This window comes from Trichosurus vulpecula, chromosome 2 (assembly GCF_011100635.1).
Source record: "Trichosurus vulpecula isolate mTriVul1 chromosome 2, mTriVul1.pri, whole genome shotgun sequence".
Taxonomy (NCBI): Eukaryota; Metazoa; Chordata; class Mammalia; order Diprotodontia; family Phalangeridae; genus Trichosurus; species Trichosurus vulpecula.
Genome location: NC_050574.1, coordinates 452475078 through 452494905, shown reverse-complemented (window position 1 = coordinate 452494905; position 19828 = coordinate 452475078). Strand labels below are relative to the sequence as shown.

Below are 19828 nucleotides of genomic sequence, written 5' to 3'. Positions count from 1 at the left end.
GGATAGATAGATCTCTCTCTCTCTCTCTCTCTCTCTCTCTCTCTCTCTCTCTCTCTCTCTCTCTCTCTCTCTCTCTCCCTCTCTCCCTCTCTCCCACTCTCTCTCTCTCCCTCTCTCCTTCTCCCTCCCTCCCTCCTTCTCTCTCTCTCTCTCCTTCTTTTCTTTTTCCCCCCCTTCGCCTCTCGGCTCTCAAGGAAACCAGAGGTCTCCAAATCCAACTCCTACTTTTTTGGTTTTGAAAACAAGGTCCCTTTATTTATTTTTTTTTCCTGCCTCCCTCTGCCTGGGCTGCCAGGGGCTGGCGTGAGAGGGGCGGGGCTGTGGGGAGGGGGAGTGGAGAGGGAAGGGGAGGGGACTGGGTGTAGCCTGGAATTCTCTCTCCCTCGTGTTCTCTCCTGCGAGCGTCTCCCTGGTGCTACTGCTGCTGTTGCTGCTGCTGCCGCTGCCGCTGCCGCTGCTGCTGCTGTCGCTGTCTCCATCCCCCTTCGATGGCATTTGGGTTTGGTAAGTTAGATCATGAGGCGCCGGGAGGACTTCTCCAGGGCCCGACAGCGCTGAAAGGGAAGGAAGCAGCTGCAGCAGCAGCAGCAGCAACCGCCCAAGCCCGAACCCCTTTAGCTGGGAAGAGGTGGGGGGGAGGGGGAAGGAGATACAGGGTGGAGTAGGGGGTGCGGAGGCAGGAAGGGTGTGTGGGGGGAGGGTCGCCTTTTCTGCCCGGCTGGGGGAGGGGGGGAGGGAGGAGGGTCTGTATCCTCCTGGAGGGGACTCTCCCGAGGTTTTGCTCGGGACTCCCCGATGGTTGTGACCGGGCTCCGAGAGAGCTTCAGATCTCACCCCTGCCACCGCCACCGCCACCGCCGCCACCGCCACCACCACCGCCACAGCCACAGCCGTGCGTGCGCCTTGTCCTCCTCCTGCGCTCCCTCTGCACTAGGATGCTGCGGCAGGTTCTTCACAGAGGCTTGAGGACGTCTTTCTCCCGGCTCGGCCACTTCATTGCCAGTCACCCCGTCTTCTTCGCCTCCGCCCCCGTGCTCATCTCCATCCTCCTGGGGGCTAGCTTCAGCCGCTACCAGATAGAGGAGAGCGTGGAACACCTGCTGGCGCCCAAGCACAGCCTGGCCAAGATCGAGAGGAATCTGGTCAACAGTCTCTTCCCGGTGAACCGCTCCAAGCACCGGCTCTACTCGGACCTGCAGACTCCCGGGCGCTACGGCCGGGTCATCATCACCTCCTTCCAACAGGAGAATATGCTGGACCAGCACCACACAGACCTGATCTTAAAGGTAAAAGGGGTCTGGGGACCAGACACGGGAGGGCAGGCAGGCGGGCTGCTCCTGCTGTCCTGCTGCTCTTACCGGGTTTTCTGGGTGCATCTGGTGTACAAGCATCACCCCACACATACACACACACCCCTATGCCTGCCCCTGTCTCCTTTACACACACACACACACACACACACACACACACACACGCGCGCACATACATACACACACTCACACGCCCAAGCCTGGTTCCACCCCCACCACACACGCTCCCACTGGAGACCGCCCGAGATGCTTAGGGGTTCGCCTGCCTTGCTTTGATTTGCCTGCCTGCCTTTCTTGGGGCTCCCCCTTCTTGAGTGTGGAGCATCCTGTGTTTATGGCACAGAAATGCCAGTCCGCCGCCCCTGGTGCCTGCAACAGTTGGGGCGGTGGCAGTGGCAGCAGCAGCAGTGTGGTCTGCTTGTTTTTGTTGGTTAGGGGGCGGGGATGCGTATTGGTCCTGAGAATGATAAGGCTGCCTAGGGAAGAAGAGGAGATACGTTGGGAAGGCTGGTAACTTTGTGTACAAAAGTCTCTGACCCCTTAAAAATAATGGGGGTGGAGGTTCAGTAATATTGACAACTTACTCCCAACCTTTTCTTCCCTGTCTTTCAGAAGTGTTACTGGGGGAGGCTTTGAAAGATGCTGCCTGCTCTGTATGTGTTTTATGTGGGAGGGTAATGGGGAGTTTGGAGTAGGAGGTGTAAACTGCCTGGGGAGACGTAGGGAGCTCAATCTCCCCACCATAAGATTTCCTGTGGTCCGACTAAAGGGTAGGGGAAGTCAAAGTGCTGCCCCCTGCTACATGGATTAACTCTAGATGTCTCAGGTTTCTGGAAATGGTTAACATAAATTGTAAAGTCCCTTCCTCTTTCAAAGTGGTTTCTCTTGCCTCCAGTTCCCCCAGTGAACCAAAACCTGTTGGAAGGAGGCAGAGGGACTCAGTCTATCATTTTGTGGACTTGGGGGGGGGGGGTGGCAGGTGGGCATAAGGGGTAGAGCGGGGATAGATAAATCGAGTTATGATGCAGAGGAGGGATTGTATCTGGTAATGTCACTAGAGTCGAAGGACTTAAAAGATTGATCCAAGTGTAACACCCAAACATATATTAGAATTGTCAAAGGTCAGACTTCCATGTGACAAGTAAGCTAATGGTAATAACTTTAGGGCACCTTTCAAGAAGAGGAGACGTGGGTAATGATAGTATGGACAGTGAGCTAAAAGATGTGATGGATTAAAGGAGGAAAGGTGCAGATAAGCCATCAGAAACCATAATTTACATTACTATTCCATTTGTTCTCTATGGGAGAACTCAAGGGTATGGAGGGAAAATCAGTCAACACACGGGGATGGAATGTGCCATACAATATGTGGCTCTCTGATTAAGGTCTAACTATAGCCACATAGATTGCTGGTATTCCTTTCATTCACACAGAATTCAGCCAATGCTCAGTAAGTTTTTCTTTGTCCCTTCCTCTGAAACTAATTCCCTAGGGGAAGGTAGGTTTATTTTCCACTAATATATGACTTATCTCATTCTGTTTGTTGACATTATCAATGAGTAAGTAGCTAATGAGGGGAATCTAAATAAGTCTCCCTGAAATGAGGAACTCTTCCTTCTGTTAGGTCATAACATTTTTGAATGGCACATAGATTTGTCATGAACAGACAGATTCACTCACCATGGGCCTGCAACTACATTAATTTTGTGATATTTGTTCTCATTGTATTTCCAAACTAGTATTTTTTTCATCATTTACTAAAAAATATTTTAACACAGAAACACTGCTCCAGATATTTCCCTAAGCAAACTTAGGCAAAGGATTTGTCATAGCTATCAAGGAACTATAAATGAGCAAGTTTTGTCAGGATGAAATGGCCTCTCGCCTTCTGATAGACGGCTGATCTAATCTACTAAATGATATGTCCCGTTGTATTTATTGATTCAGTGGTTTATCAGTCCTTTTTGCTCATTAACCATCGCACCACTGTGTTCTTTTGTTTGACCATAGCTACGTTTACTCTCAAGGTTAATGGGAAGTCAATAGGCACAATCAGATACTTGTCTCAGTTCTTTTAGCTGATTTGATGCAGAACTTTTCAGTGCAGAAAAATCTTTTTCAAAGAATGATACTTGGATTTGCTTTCAGTTTGCTTGATGTATGGATGTGGATATGTGGATAAAAATCAGAAGTAAGGGACAGCTGCGAGAATCAGAATTGTTTCAAAGAGTACAGAGCATTTTTTTAAATATCTGGGTACCTGGTTAAAAATCAAAATGAGACAGTGACAAGAAGTCATTCTTATCTGAAAGCTGTCTGAGAATCTACGTAAAGAGAGTTCACTCACTTTCTAAAATCTAGGGATGACATCAGGAGGGATTCCATTAGATTTTTGAGTACTTCCCTCTTTCTTTTTAATCATCACCTATAATACTTATTTTTAGTGGATATGGGATAAGGGAGTTCCAAGGAAATGGACCTTCATAGAAGGGTGGTAGATTGTAGTTAGCAGCTTGTTTGCTTGCTTTTTGCCATTATAACGAAAATATAAACTACATCATTACCAAGAATTATTAGGGTTGAAACAGTCATTCTTCTTACTTTTACTCTTGTTATTTTGATAATACAATCATACAATTAATAATGGTGGGAACGATAGTTCAGGAAGCTGCTAGGTGGAGTACACACCATACAAAATAGCAAGTGGTTCCTGCCTGTCCGAATAAGATTAGATTAAAAATTGAACAAAGACTAATATAAATCAATATACTGGGAGGATTTATTTCCATTCCACCAACTTTATGAAATAACCTGAGATGTTAGTTACAGAGGCTACAGTTCTACTCGGAAAGAGAAAACTACTTGTTTTAGATTAAAAATGGCATCCAGGGCTAACCTGACTGAGATGTCTCAAAGCAGTAAGTGATAGAATATGCTATTTCTGAGTTGTATTCATGGTAGGACATCTTCTCTCAGTATTCTATCTACTGTTCTGACCACTAAATTTACTTTTTGTTGGAAAAGCAGTTTTGCACACACCATATATGCTCTCCATGTTTTCTAGTGAGTGAATGGGTGAATGAAGCGAATATTAAAAATAAATCTGAAAAAGAAAATGCAACTGTAAGGGAGGTCATGAAATTTATTTTGAAAATGCAATATTGGTTCATAGTAAAATCAAATGCCCAAGTCTTGGCAGTTTAATACCTCTTATCCTGTTTTCTTTGGTGTAGAAATTGGTCTGGAAATACATAGCCTTTTTCTCAATGTTTCTACTTATAGCCAGAAGACAAAGAGCTGCAATGTAGTATAAAACTTGGGTTGTTTGGAGTGAAGAAGAAAAAAAAACACATTTATCCAAGTGAAAGAATAGGAAGTGGATCTTAGAAGTGAATCTTAAGACTATTTGAATTTCAAATACAAAATTTAGTTGGTCCATATTAAGTGCTTTTCTCTGAACAAAACTTAAAAGTATTTAAATAAATTAATCTCTCAAAAGATTTAAGATCTAGCATTATTTCATGATGGTAACATAGGAAGAAAGGTTTAAGGATGAATCTTTTGTCTGTCTTTTCCAAGCCCTATGTCTCACTTCAATGAGACAGCTGTAACCAAGTTGAAACAACTTGACTGACTTACCCGTACTTTTGTTTTAATTAGAAGAATATTTGAGAAAATATTTCTGCTTTATTCTGTATCATTGGTCTAAAAACAAGTAAGACTGTAATAAAAACACATGGGGGACTGATTCTGTTTGATGTCAGTCACAACCAAGAGAAAGAAAATTATCTTGTGGCAAAAATCTGTATCTTATTATTTTCTACGTGAAAATGGCTGTAGATGTGGTGACTTTTAAAAATGCATGGATTGCCGAGCATCTCTAATATTTGTAGTCTGTCACTTATGCTTAGCATAGGACATTCAGATACTATGCAGTAACCAAGTAACCAGGCAAGTTTGAAGTACATATTCAGGACTACTATTTCACTTTAAAAAGACTCTACAGTAAGTGTTTAAGTCTTTTATCTTTTTATTTCTAAGATATTCCTTTTGGACTCTATACATCAAATATCAAAAATATTTTTCTTTCATATTAAATAGTGTGTTCTTTTTGTTTAAAAATGCTAAAATGTATTATTCTCAAGACTGATCTCACAGAATGTCATATTACTTCCAAAAGAAGTTCTCGCACCCATATTCATTATTCTTCATTGTACATTTTTCATTCCAACACACTAATGATATAAATCTTTTATTTCTATGGATACTAAAATTCAAAGACAAATATTCCAATATGAGTTGCCAGGATCCGTCTTTAAAAGAACACTTACATGCTTGCCAGGGTCACTAAGTCACAGTAGGTAGTAAGAAATTATCTAAAGATCTTAGTTATTTTCCACTTATCATATCAGCCCTTATTACAAAGATTAAGGGACCAACCTACTCTAGTATCCTTCATCCTTACTGCAACTGTAGTTCATTCAAAATTTGTTGGGTTTTTTTTTTTTTTTTTGGTTTTTGGTGATAGACAACTAGTGCTGGAGAACAACCTATAATAGAGACATTATCTATTGCTTTATTTTGCTTTATGTCTCCCTCACCCCCAGCTCTTCTTACCCTAAAAGTACAATAATTGTGCTTATAAAGTGTTGTCTACAATACGAGTGTTATGGGCCCTTTGACAATATTGCTCTGTTGGCCTGTTGGACAGTGTCCGGTTTTTCAGGAGACATTTCCCAGAATGCCGTTACTTTTTTCTCTATTCTATAGCTTTCTCCTTTGTCTTCTAAGTATGGTGGTACCACAGTCATCTAAAACAACCAACCCACCTTGAAAACTGGATCTAGTTTAACAGAATGAAAGGGAAAAGTGCTGAACTGAAGTGTCCTTTGAGAATCCCTTTCAGAATTGCCAAATATGTGTGTGTATATATGTACACACACACACACACACACACACACACACAACATGCTTTATGAGCCACACAGCATAAATCATTACCCGCCTTGGTCAACTGGATGACAACAAGTTGTTTGCCAGCCAACAATAGTGTAACCAGTCGAGGAGACAGGTGGATAAGTTTTGTTTTCTTCCCAGCGTCACCAAAAAAGAGTTTGCATCCAAGGACCTTATGATGCACTATCTGGTGACAAATGTTGTAACTCCTTTAGCAGTGATGTTCCTTTGAGCTGAGTTAATCAGGGAGACATATTAGTGGAGCCAAGAGAAAGAATTCAGCCCAGGCTTTCTAAGCCTGTAACTTTTTCAGCCCCAAGCCAATTTCTACTTGCACTTTATTCACATTTCAGGAGTAATTCAAGGAGGCATTTAGAAGGAATAGGTTTTCTTTTTTATGAAGACTGTGAGTTACATCCAAATGTGCCAGGCACAATTCCATGCTGAACTGGCATCTGACTCTGGAGCACAATGCAGTTATGTGACTGGCAACTCATATGCATAACCAATTTTTTTGCATGTAGATTTCCCAATTTGGGAAAACGTTTACTAGAATTGCTCATTAAAATGAAAATTGTAATTTAAACCAGTAGATGAGGTAAACTCCTCCTTAATGTCTTATGTCATTTTATCATAATCTATATCAAATTAGGTCCAAAAAATTTCAAAAATTGGTACATTAGGACTTGAGAAGGGGGAAAGAAATCAGCATTCATATAGGGCCTACTATGTGCTAGGTGCTTTGCAAATATCTCATTTGGTCTTCGCAACAACCCTGCAAGGTAGATGCTGTTATCCCCATTTTATAATTGGAGAAACTGAGGCAAAAGGAAGTTAAGTGACTTCCCCAGGATCACACAGCTAGTAAGTGTCAGAGGCTGGATCTGAAATCCGGTCTTCTTGACTCCAGGCCCAGTGAAGAAATAGAGTATTTGATGGATAATGGAGCATTATAATCTCCATTTTAGTATGCCAGGCATCTTACTTGGTAGTTGTTTTTAAAAAAATAAGGAAAAGGCAAACAAATAGAATGATTCAAAAAGGAGACTGCTCCATTTTGTGTCACAGGAGAAAAAATACATTAGGACACTTGCCTTTTTATTCATGGCCTTTTAGGATGTGCTATCCAACTCTTATATTTACACTAGACTAAATGGATTAATCTGTATAATAGACTAAATAAGTGTTTGGCGCTATATACTACTATGGGATAGGTTGTGGCAGACCTTTAAAATGAATTGGCAACTTCTTGGTATCACCCCAACTAAAACTTAGCATTTCTTGTGCATGCTGACAACCATGGAATTTTCTTAGATTCCTGTCATCCTTTAATAAAAGCCAATATTGATTTATTTAATGATTAGCAGAAGTGCCAACCGCCCTTTGCAATGAAAGGAAAAAACTAGGAAAACATTATCTGTCCTTATTTATTATGGGGCACACTCTATGATCTACCACATATATAAACATTAGGATTTCTACTTTGCACAGTCAGAGCCTGTGATATATAACAAACTATAATTTTCCTCTTCTAAGAAAAATCTTCCCAGGGATATGGTACAGTATGGTTTTAAAGACCCGATTGGTAAGTTTCAACTACAGTCAAAGCAAATCGAGCAACCACACAAATATCATGATGCCTGTAATCATAGATTATTTTGTTTCTAAATAATTACACGGCATAGAAAAGTTCCAATTTCAACAAACTATCACCTTTCACTTTACTTTTCAGCTCTGTTGAAGATTATCCCAAGGTGGGCCCTAGCTTTCATTGGTCAGCCTGGACATAGTCCTGGGTATTCTCGTCACACAAGCAGATGTTCATGGTGCTCTTGGCTTATAATTGTCCCTTACTCTCTCCTCCCTGCCCTCCTCCACCCCCAAGTTGAGTCATATATCTCTAACCACCCTTTCCTATTACCAAGGTAACATAAGGTGAATTTTGCTAATGATTTTTAATCATACGGATTTCTCTTCTGCCACAGAAATATGTCATGATCATTTCCACCTCATTTGGAATATCCTCTTCTCTCAATTCCACTTATGCAGATCCTATATCCATTCCTAGGATCTATTTGAGTATCACCTACTTCATGAATTCTTCCCCAACTCCCTCTCCTACAATACTTAGAATTTATATATGGCACGATAGCAAACAACTTCACACTTGATTCATAGCTTTGAATTGGATGCTATTTGTTTCCTACATGTTAGGTGTGATTCACTAACTAAATTAAATCTCCTTGAGGACTGGGATGATGCCTTATATCCATGTCCCCCACAGGGTTTAGCCTAGCAGAGTGTCATGCATATAGTAAACACTTAACAAATAACTTGTTCATTAGTTAAATGTAGGTGACTATCAGATGAAGACTGTTCTTTACTGCTCATTCTATATAAACATCCCGGTCAAACCTCTGTCTGATAGCAGAGTGCCAGAAAAATTAACCAGAATCCAATCTGGATCCATTATTAAATGGTTATTATAGACTTTTTATTTTGCACCCTGGAAGAAATAGCCTATTATAAGTAAGCCCATTACTCCCAAATACAGGTAATTCTTAATTGTCTTAATTGAATAACTTCTTTGGTAAATCTTGATTTCAGACTTGCTGGCAACATGCAATTTATGTTAAAGGTTTGTGGACATCTTAACTCGTATTTACATATAAGGACATTCTTGAGGAAAATCATTGTATAGTGGATAGAGGCCAATCTTTGGAGTCAGAAAGACCTGGATTCAAGCTCTGACTCTATCACCAACTAGCTGTGTGACTATGAGAAGTCATTTATCTTCCCAGGGCCTCCAGAAAACTCTCTAAGACCCTAAGTTACTGGTGAATTATTGCCGATCTGTGTGGACAGTTTGCTTACTAAATAGTTACCCTCATACCAATGAAATCATAAGTCCAGATTAAAAAAAAATAATGAAATCTTCAGGAGACTTTTCAATAATTTCCTCTGCCAGGGAGAGTCTGAGATGATCAATGAAAAAAAAAAGGGAAAATGAACAGCTTCCCAGTTTCTATTAAATAAGGTCTTCCCAGAATGACTTTCCTGTTTGGCTCCAAGAGAACTAGAATGTGGCACACCAAAAGGTCAACATAAATATTTTTAAAACAAAATGAAGGCAATCTAGAGACTATCTGCTTCTTAGACTACTTAAATTTACCTCCATTAATGCCAGTTTTGTGTGTTGTGCTCAGACTGGTTCATTTTAGCATTGGATTGGTTACTAAGTGAACCATGATATTATTTGAACTTCAAAAATGACATTGACACAAAATAGGAAGAAATCTCACCAGTAACTTTAAGCCATGTTATTCTTTCTATTTTCTCATTAAAACAATGTTCATAATAAACCTATTAGCCCTTTCTTTTATTAATTTCTATCGCTTCACCATATTGCCAATATGGTAAGAGAACCTAACTCATACTTGCTCTTAGGTAGCCACCACCACCAGAATTTGCATTGGAAAAACGATTGTTGTGTAAGTGGCAAAATATTTAGCGGTTCATTTAAAATTTTTGAATTGCTTCACTGGAGAGAAACATTATTCAGTATTTTTCTTCTATACAAAAATAGTGGAAAAGGTTAATGAAAAATACTGTACTCTAGATCTAGGGATAAAAAGACAATCTTCATGTATTTACACATGTATTTACTTAACAGGCTACACTGACTGACATTCGTCAGTTTCTTTCTTTTCTGTATGAGACTGTACAGACTACAGAATCAATAGAGTGGATGAGATATGAGAAATCCCCCAGTTCAACATCTTCACTTGACAGATAAGAAAACTATGTATTGAGAAGGTTAAATGAGTTCTCTAAAGACACAGAGGTAGTAAGTGACAGATTCAGGACTCATGTAGAAGTTTTTAATTCAATAAATAGCTGATCAATGTCCGTTCTTTGGCTAGATGCTAGAGATATGAAGACAAAATAATTCCTTTATTAAGGAAGTTAGACTCAAACTTGATAAATAAAGCATGTACCTAAAAACTAGGATACAAAGAAAAATAAGGTAAATGCAACAGAAAGATCCGGACAACGTGGTACTCAGAAATTTGAGGAAAGCAAGGCCACTTTCAGCTGAGGAGATCATGGAAGGCTTCATGAAGGAAATGACACCTAAATTGGACCCTTAAAGGAAGGCAGGAATTTAGACCAATGAAGATATTTGGGGGGGGGCAAAGTCTAAATGGTCCCTAATGGGTAATAATAATTTTGTGGAGTTTTTTAGTTTTTAAATCCTCCCAATTCTTAGGGTTGTAATTTTGGGGAGAGAAGGGGAAGTAGCTTCAGTGCTTATCAGAATGCCTCTTACATAGGCACTTAATCAATACTGGGCTCTGTTTTTGTTTTCAAGTATACCATTCTGGCAAATAACCAATTTGAACAGAGATTTATTTGATGGTCCCTTCTCATTTATTTGGAAAATGCCAATTATTTACTCTTTGGAACCACTCCTTCAGTCATTATAGCCTATTGAGTAAATACGTGTATATATAGGCATTTTTAGATCCAGCAGGCCATAATGGGTGCTCAACTTATATCCTCAATTCACAGAGTAGCTATTTGTTAGTCTTTAACGACTACATCTGAGCTATTAGAGTCTATTGGTCTCATCCTGCTGCTGAGCATGCAGCTCCATCCTTACTGAAAGTTCTTCATGGCCGTGATGGTGGGTGAGTTGCATCCCCTCTCACCAGGATGGTTTCTAATGGTTTAGAATCCAATCTCCATGCTTGATGGAGCTTTGCAACAGAAACTGTCTACTTTCAGTACAAAGAAGCATTTTTTGGAATTAAAAGCGCTCAGTTAGCCTGTCCTAGTATGTCCAAGTTCTATTTGGTTCTGTTGTATCAGGCTGAAAAAAGGAATTCTCCCGCAAATTACATGAAAGAGCTGTATCAAGCTCCTCTCCCACTTAATTTCTATTAGAACAGTGTTTCCTTTTGGGAAATCTTTCCAACGTAATTAGAACTGCAGGTACTTCAAAGAGAAGGGAGTGGTAAAGATTGTCCGAGATCAGGAGAACTGGGTAGAGTGATAACTGTGGTCCTTTGAAACCTGGAAGTGTTATGCTAATATTGCTGAATCTGGCAATGATCTGGTGTGCCAGGGAGCATTCCCTCGGATCATAAACCAGAGATAATTAGGCCTAAGATTCCCCCACTAAAAAAAAATAGTTCTCGTACTACCCACCCAAAGAGGAAGCTAGGGAGTTTAGTGGATGGAGCACTGGGCTTGGAATCAAGAAAACTTCTTTTCATGAGTTCAAATGTGGCCTCAGACACTTACTAGCTGTGTGATCCTGAGCAAGTCACTTAACCCGTTTGCCTCAGTTTCTTCATATATAAAATGATCTGGAGAAGGAAACACAAACCACTCCAGTATCTTTGCCAAGAAAACACCAAAGGGGATCACAAAAAGTCAGACACAACTTACTGAACACACACAACCTGCCCAACTGTCTATATTTAAACTCTTACAAGTAACATGAGGTGAAAATTTACCATAGTCTAGCTTCTAGATAGGTAGACAAGCTCTTTGCTTTTTTTTTTGCATTGTAACAATACCTGGCATGATTTTATTGCCATTGTGCTGTAGTGCACATTGGGGTAATCAGAAATCAAAAAATAGAGTTTCACTTTAGGACAGTTGACCAACAAGTAGAAGATGCTACCCAGCTCCAGGTGATGAGGGACTGAACTGCGCTAGTGATCCTTGAACTGTGCTAGCAGAGAAGGGGTGGACACGAGAGATTCCAAAGCAGGGATTCTTAACCTTTCAGGTATCATAGACGCCACCAGTACTCTAGTAAAGCCTGTGTGTCCAGTCTTGAAACGATGTTTTTAAATGCATAAAATAAAATGCATAGGATTACAAAGAAAACTATATCGAAATGTATTTTAAAAAAATTCGTGGCTCCTTGATTAATCATCTCTGTTCTAGAGAGGAAAATAGGAGATGCGGCAACTAATTGGCTATAAGAAGTGAGGAAAACTAAATAGTCAAGGATAAGTCTGAGACTGGAAATCTGAATGACTCGAAGAGTAGTGAGAATCTCAACAGAAATAAGCAAGTTGTGGAACAAGGATCTAAAGGGGCCGGATAATGAGTTATGTTTCAGACATGTTTAGTTTGAGTGGTCTATAAGAAATTCTGATGAAGATGTCCAGCAGCTGTGAAACTAGAGCTCAAGAATGATATGGGAGCTAGGTATTTGTATAATAATTGGTCCCCTGAGAATTCATGAGATCGCCAAGAATGAGAATATGAAGAGAAGAGGAGGGGAAAGGAGAGGGGGGATTTGGGAGGAAAGAGGAGAGGAGAGTTGAGGTGACAAAAAGAAAAGGAGAGGAGAGAAAAAAAGCGCACAATGCCTAGGAAAGAGCCCTGGATCACACCCATTTAGGGGGGGTAGGACATGGATAATGACATAGCAAAGAACACTGAGGAGCAGCCAGACTGACAGAAGAACCAGGAAAGAAAAGTGTCATGAAAACTCAGGGAGCCAAATCAACAAGCCTTTATTAAATGTCTGCTATGTTCCAGGAATTGTGCTAAATGCTAGAGGATAGCATATCCAGAAGGGAGCCAGCCAACAATTTCAAATGCAGCACGGGGGTTAAAAAAAATGAGAACTATGAAAAGCTCATTAGATGGAGAAATTAAGAGACTGATGGTAACCTCTCAGAAAGTAATTTCAGTACAAAAAAAAAATATCAACATGGGAAGTCACCCACCATGTCAGCACTGGAAGCCAGTGATGCCGGATAGTTAGCAAGATGATGGCAGGCACATATTTGTGTAGGGCTCCTTAGAGAATGGGATAGGGTTCAATACAGGCAGAGAGAAAGAGAATCAGAAAGGAATGTTCAAGTTGGGAGAGGTAAATTGCACACAGTTCCCCACCCATGGGTTTTCCTCCCCCATTGGAAGGTAAGCTTCTTGAGGGCAGAAACTGTTTTTCTTTTTGCTTACGTTTGTATTCCCAGCAACTGGCTCAGTGACTGGTACAAAATACATGCTTAAGAAATGTTAATTGGCTTGTCATGGAATAAGCAGTCATTTTATGTTATCAAATCATTGCTTTGTGCCCTCCCATTGATCACTGTCATTGACATAATAATATTTTTAAAATGATTTACAGTGATCATCTTCAAATTGTTCCTCAGGTGTGTGCCATTAATTTCTGCTTACTGACAACTCTATCTCTTTATTTCATTTTTATTATAGTATGTAGAGCTTTGCCTTAAACAGCCTTGTAAGACTGTGAAATACTATGTTTGCTTCACCTCTTCACCCCCATCTCTGTTTAATGGGTAAGAAAAGGCAGTGCCTAGGGATTTGGAGGGATGTTGAAAGCTGTAAAGACTTGTGCTAGAATTTCGAGGTGTTTGTCATCCACTCAATTTGGACTGGCAGCTCCCTGAAGTTGCTCACTTTTCTAAACCAAACCTTTGAAGTATTGTCCAGACAAAGTCCCAAGTACTTATTAAGTACCAACTGTGCCAAGTATTGTAGTAAGCCCTGGGTTTACAAAGAAAGGCAAAAACAGTCTCTGGCCTCAAGAAACCCACAGTTTAACAGTATCTAGTAGAAAGAGTATGCAGCCTGGCATCAGAAGAGCTGGGTTTGAATCTTGCTGTCAAACACTAGGTAAGTCATTCAGCCTTCCTAAGTCTTAATTCCTCTACCAGTAAAAGGGGAATATAATACATTCCCTATCTTACAGGGTAGCTGTGGAGAAATGGGCTTTGTGAGCTTTAAAGTACTACATAAACGTGACCTATTAATGGTATTACCCACTTGCAGTGGCAACACCATTTCTTTCCATGCTGTTTCTCTTAGAAGTGCTTCTGGATTCTGAAGTTGATCATTTCCTTGTACATATTAATCCAACATCCCTAAACCAATATATTCTCACTACTTGCTTGTTTTAAATGAAACCCCTTTGGAAGCGATAGTGGATTTTTTTCCTTACTATTAGATCAAAATGATATAAAGTCAGATAATCAGTGCCTGCATTGGAGTTGCCATTTTTAAAAACTTGAAAATCTTAGTTTTCAAGTTACTTTTTCCCTTTTTACTTTACTTGCATCAATGTATAGAATAGCCTGGAGGTATTTCAGAGACTCTCTGAGTCGCTGTCATAAAGCCTTGGTGTTTCTCTGCTACTGCTGCTGGAACTTGTATCATTTCCTTGCCTCCTAACACTAAAAAAAATGTTCAACTCACAAATACTAAGAATGGAGATTACCTTTATTTTTTATGAAAGAGATGATTGGAATTCATATTGTTTTAAGATAATGATGAAGAGTTTTCTATGTAACTTTCCATCCGTTAAGTAAATAAAGATACAATTCAGTAGATCTCTGACCAGCTGATGTTTTATTTGTTTGTTTTTCACACTATTGGGGCAGAATAAAAGAAAATATTCTGTCACTTCAGGTGGAAGCATCTTAGACATAAAAAGAATTTCCAACATTTTGGGGAAGACTTAGCAGAAGAGGCTGATGTATACTCATCATTGAATAATATTAGGTATAAGCAAGCTATATCCTATTTGAGACTGGTTTAGGTGAAAGTATGGATGAAGTGGCTCCTCAAGGTCCCTGCCAGCCTACTGATTATATGATATGTCCATGAAAAAGAAAGGCAAAGAAGTAAGTTTAAAACTGCTTCAAGCTCGTGGGAAAACAATACAAAGGATAGAGAATAGATTTTGTCCGTTTTCTCTGAGGGGGAAAAAAACAGGTTCAAGTAAAAGGTCTTGATCTGAAAGAGAAAGGATTTTCATTCACAATTTTCTGTAGAGGTTGTAAAAATAAAATGGCCAATTTTCCAAGGGAGATAATAAATAAGCATCACTTCAGATGAAATTAAGGCACACCCCTGCTGAAGGTAGAGCTATAACCAAGATAATTTGTTTAGAATGACCAATGATTAAACATTCTTGCTGAGGCAGTTCTAACACTAGACCATGTTGTCTAGCTAAAAATACGTCAGTCCACTTTCTTTGAGTCTGGGTACCTGCCAGAAATCCTACTGAAGCAAAAACAAACATATCAGGGGGAGAATATTAGGGCAAAATAAATTATCTGATTCCTAAAATACTTTATGGTTACGCATACGTACGTACACATACACACCTTTAATGTAACCTCAAATTCTGAAATATTTGGAGCATTTAAAAACTCTCCAGAAGTCTAGGATTGAGGATGTGGGTGACATTCTTTGGTTTTGTTATTACCACTTCCATATTATCTTGAATACCCATCTGTTCTGCTGACCGCAGGGCGGTGGATCATCCTCCTACTGCCACTAGACTTAAGATGTAATTCACTCCGACATGGACTTTTCCTTGAAATTAATCTAGAATCCACAGAAGATGCAGAATGGAAATGCTTGTTACTCCTTCGTGTCAGGGCAAAGGAGCCAGAAGTGCCAGGCCTTTGTAGCCTGCTCTGGCTGCTGATAAGCCCTCAAATTCAATTTAAGATTTATTTAGACATCTTCAGTCGTGCACAGGAGAAGTGGCTGATGGATCGTCTCTTCTTTTGTGTCCTACCAAAGCTAGTTAGATTGTCCCTTCTTACTACCTCAAGGTCCCATTTCATTAAAGATGGATCTGGGATTTCCCCATGGAGACTTGACATTTATGGGAACTCCTTTTCTGAGGAAGATGGGCTATGTTCAAAAAACTGTATAGATCTTTCCAGTTTAGCACAGAATGCATTTGGGTATTTATATCTCCTGTGATTCCTTGAATTTTAGGAATGTTTTTTTATTGCAGTGTACAAAAATTGCTGACATCTCCTAGTTACAAGGTCCATCTTGTATCACATATAATTGTACGTAAGTACATAATAAACAGTGAAAACGATTTTAAATCATTAAGATGTTAGCTCCTTTAAGTCGGGAACTATTTCATTTTTATCTTTGTATCCCCAGTGCTTGAAACATCATAAACATTTAGTAAATATTAATTAGTTGATTTATTGATTAGGTTCAGCTATCTGTTCTCAGTCATGGTCTCATATTTCAGTTTTTTGCTGTTTTATTTACTATGTTGTAACATCGTATTCTTCTACTAGATTTGTTACAAATTGACTATGTAACACCTTAGCCATCTTAGTTTGTATTATTTTATAATGAAATGTTATCTATAGGTTGGTTATTGCTTCTGACAAAGGTGCTTCAAATTGGAATGAGAAAGGTGAATAAACAAGACCAAAGGGTAAAAAGTCTCTCTCTCTCCCTTTTCCCCTTTAGTTCCATGTTCCGTCCAGGCCCTCATAAATAAATATTTGTCTCTTGTGTATCTTATATGTATAGACTAAAAAGTATTGGCAATTTTTTAAAAATTGCTTCAGCCTTTTCACTTTGGCAAATATATTGACACATGCATATTTTAAAATTACCTTTGCTTATATATTCGGATGTTCTGATCTGTCAGTTGTTCTGTGTCCTTGAGAGCTAATGCTTGTATTTAATCAACTTTCATTTTATAACAAGTTACAAGGCATTCCAGAGAGTGAGGTTCGTGTCTGAGAAGTCAAGGAGAAGGATGTTACTTGAAGCTGGTTTGGGGTGCATCTTATTGATGACAAGAGTGCTAGATAAGATTGGGTTGAGTTTCCCAAAACATGCGGTCCAGCCTCCTAAAGAAAGAGCTGGATTTTGTTACACTGCTAGTGGGATGCCTCAAATCCAATGTCTTACCCACTGAAGTGGTCTGGAATATTGGTTCTTAGGTTGTGCAATAGGAAGCTCCACGCAGCAACATTCTCAGAATCAAGATAGTCCTATTTAAAAACACCATCAAGTAGAGATGAAAATAGAAAAATCCTCAGTTCCTAAGTTCCAGGAATTTGGCCCTATCTGTTTCACACAAAATGAAAAACAGACTATCACATCTTATGGACTTAATCTTTAACATCAGAAGGAAGCACCGCTTTCACACAAAGAATAGAGTGGACTATAACCATAATACCACATCATATCATGGAACAACATTGCCATGTGACAGTAACCAAACCAGCCACCTAGAAATAATGATGGCGCTAGAAGCGATGTAAGCTGTTCTCATAGGAAATCACAATTGTTCCAAGGAGGATTCTTAGGAAGAACAGCTCAAAGGAAATGGTGTCAATTACAATTTCTTACTGAGAGATAGTCCCTCTTTAGAGGGATGGTACTTCACAGCCATATTTGTAAGCAGAATAATTTGATTAAAAGCTTGTGAATTACCAAGAGGCACTAATGGATATTCGGAGGACCCTACAAGTAAAACAGATGATATGGGCTAGAAGATAGGAAAGGATAGAGAGAGAAGAAGGGCTATAGAATCCTGACAAACAAATTGGAAGCAGCAGTAACTGACATCCTTATAACAGTTATCATGAGGAACTTCTTAATGCATTTACTGAATCAAGAGAATCAGAATGGAGTCAGAAAGATTTGGGTTCTAGGCCTGCTTCTGATACGTGCCTCAGTGTGTGAACATGCCCAAACCAGTTAACTTCTCAATGCACCAGGCAACTATCTAAGCCATAGTGACAGTTAAAGCACTGATCTGCTTTGAGAGATGACTGGTCATTCCTTTGCCAATGAAACCATAGATTAAAAAAGAAAAGAAAAGCTTGATGCATATAGAATGTTAGAATTAGGACTTTAGAGATCATTGTAGTCAGACTCCTTCATTTTGCTTTATGAGGAAACCAAAGTAGAGGCAAAATGACTTTTTAACGTCAAAACATAGAGAATCTATGTAGATCAAAAAATACCATCGGGGCATCACTCCTAAAGATACCTTGTCATAAACTGGAAAGGAATTTTACTGGTGCTTAACGTTTTCAGCGAGTATTTACACACTGGTTACCTTCAAAGATGAAACCCTCAGAGATATGAAGATGTGGACTTCATTCCAATTTTGAAACTCCTCCAACATTTGCAGCAAAAGGAAAGAATGTAAGACCCAGACCTGATAGTATACTTATTGAGGCTTTTAAGAAAAAAGAGGGTAAAGGTATAAGCAATTAAAATTATCACCTAAGCTTTTTCCTCAATATATCGAGTGCCAAATAAATATCATCCAGTATTAAAGAGGGCAATGCTGTTAGTGAAGCAAGTTGAAAGGTGAAAGATAGGACTGGAGCAATGATCACACCATCTCTCTGGTCCTTCCATTGCAGACAAGGTGGGTTGTCCTTTCAGAGTAGGCTGTTAAGCATCGTTGTTAGGAGTATATCTCAAACCTAGAATTGCAGGGCAGGGTCACATTATGGCTTATCAGATGTGAAACATGGGATACAGCATACTTACAAATCAACAAACACTTCTGTAGGGTTTACATTTACAAGATTTGGTACCATCAAGGCAACCTGAAATCCATCAGCTGATGTGAATGTTTAGAGAAGTTCATGAGATCTTAATATTACTGCCTGATGATATATGACTGGTTATGCCACAGTTAATGATCCCACATCTGCTCCATTCTCTCTCAACAGTAGAACAAAATTCAGTGTTAAGTAATAAGGCTGGCTTTTACTCTCTAATAGTCATGTTTGAAAACACAGCAAGGAATCTGGAAGCTGGTGATAGACTGTATTAGGACCTCCAGGATATTCTTCTAATTCAAAAGGCCTTAAGCATTATTAAAAGTGATTGAAGCAATCAGCCAGGAGCTTCTGCACTTGTATGACTACCTCTAGAAACGTACTTTTTTAAAAAATGAAATATCAAAGATTGACAAAGTTAACAAAGCTCTGTGGTCTAACTAGAAACCTAAGTGTGACTGAGGTAATATTAAGACCTACACTGGGCAAATTCAGCCAACCCATTTCATTAATGGTACAGTGTAGAATTTGTCACTAGATTCTGTTACCTACATAGCTCCCTGGGTATCATGGGATGAGCATCAAAGAGTTCAAATATGTCTTTTCAGCCAAATTAGGAAAAAATAAGTGTTTCAAAATACTGCTTTAAGAGACTCCAAACAAAACTAAAGGACCATGAGTTCTGGCAGTGTCCAACCTGTCCTGCGACCAAAAACATTGGAGCTGACATACGTAGGACAGCTATGTTCACTCCTTCTCTCCTCTCCTGACTCTCCAGACTTCTCTATTTCCCGGCTACTTTCGAATCCTAGATATTCCCTTCTTCCCTCCAATTGATGAGTGTCTCCCAGAACCTCCGTTTTTATGAAATGCCCAGTCCAACTGTCCTCATTCCCTTCATCCTCACCTGACTCCAATCCTGACCTGACTTTCCCACCAGGTCCCAACAGCTTTCTCACTGTTTCTTGAGGCCTTCTCACTCTAGAAGATTCCTCCACCCTACAGCTTCTTCTTCTAATTGATGGGTTCCTCCCATAACCTCAATTATGAAGAAGTACCTAAGACACATTCTCACTCCTTCATTTCTCTCCCAGATCCACTCCTAACTCTCTGGACCTCTCTCCCCAGCCCCCCCTTGCTTTTTAGCTCCATTTTATGGGTTATCTTCCTCCATTTGAATGTAAACTCCTTGAGGGCAGATACTGTCTT

The 19828-nt window shown here is 39.7% G+C and overlaps 1 protein-coding gene across 1 annotated transcript in view; it reads left to right on the top strand.

The window, feature by feature from the left end:
* Nucleotides 1-935: 935 nt before the first annotated feature.
* Nucleotides 936-19828, top strand: part of PTCHD1 (patched domain containing 1) — a 56083-nt gene continuing 37190 nt past the window's right edge. The window contains exon 1 of the mRNA XM_036747118.1: nucleotides 936-1286. Coding sequence (XP_036603013.1) covers nucleotides 936-1286 — 351 coding nt within the window. The remainder of the gene's footprint in view (nucleotides 1287-19828) is intronic.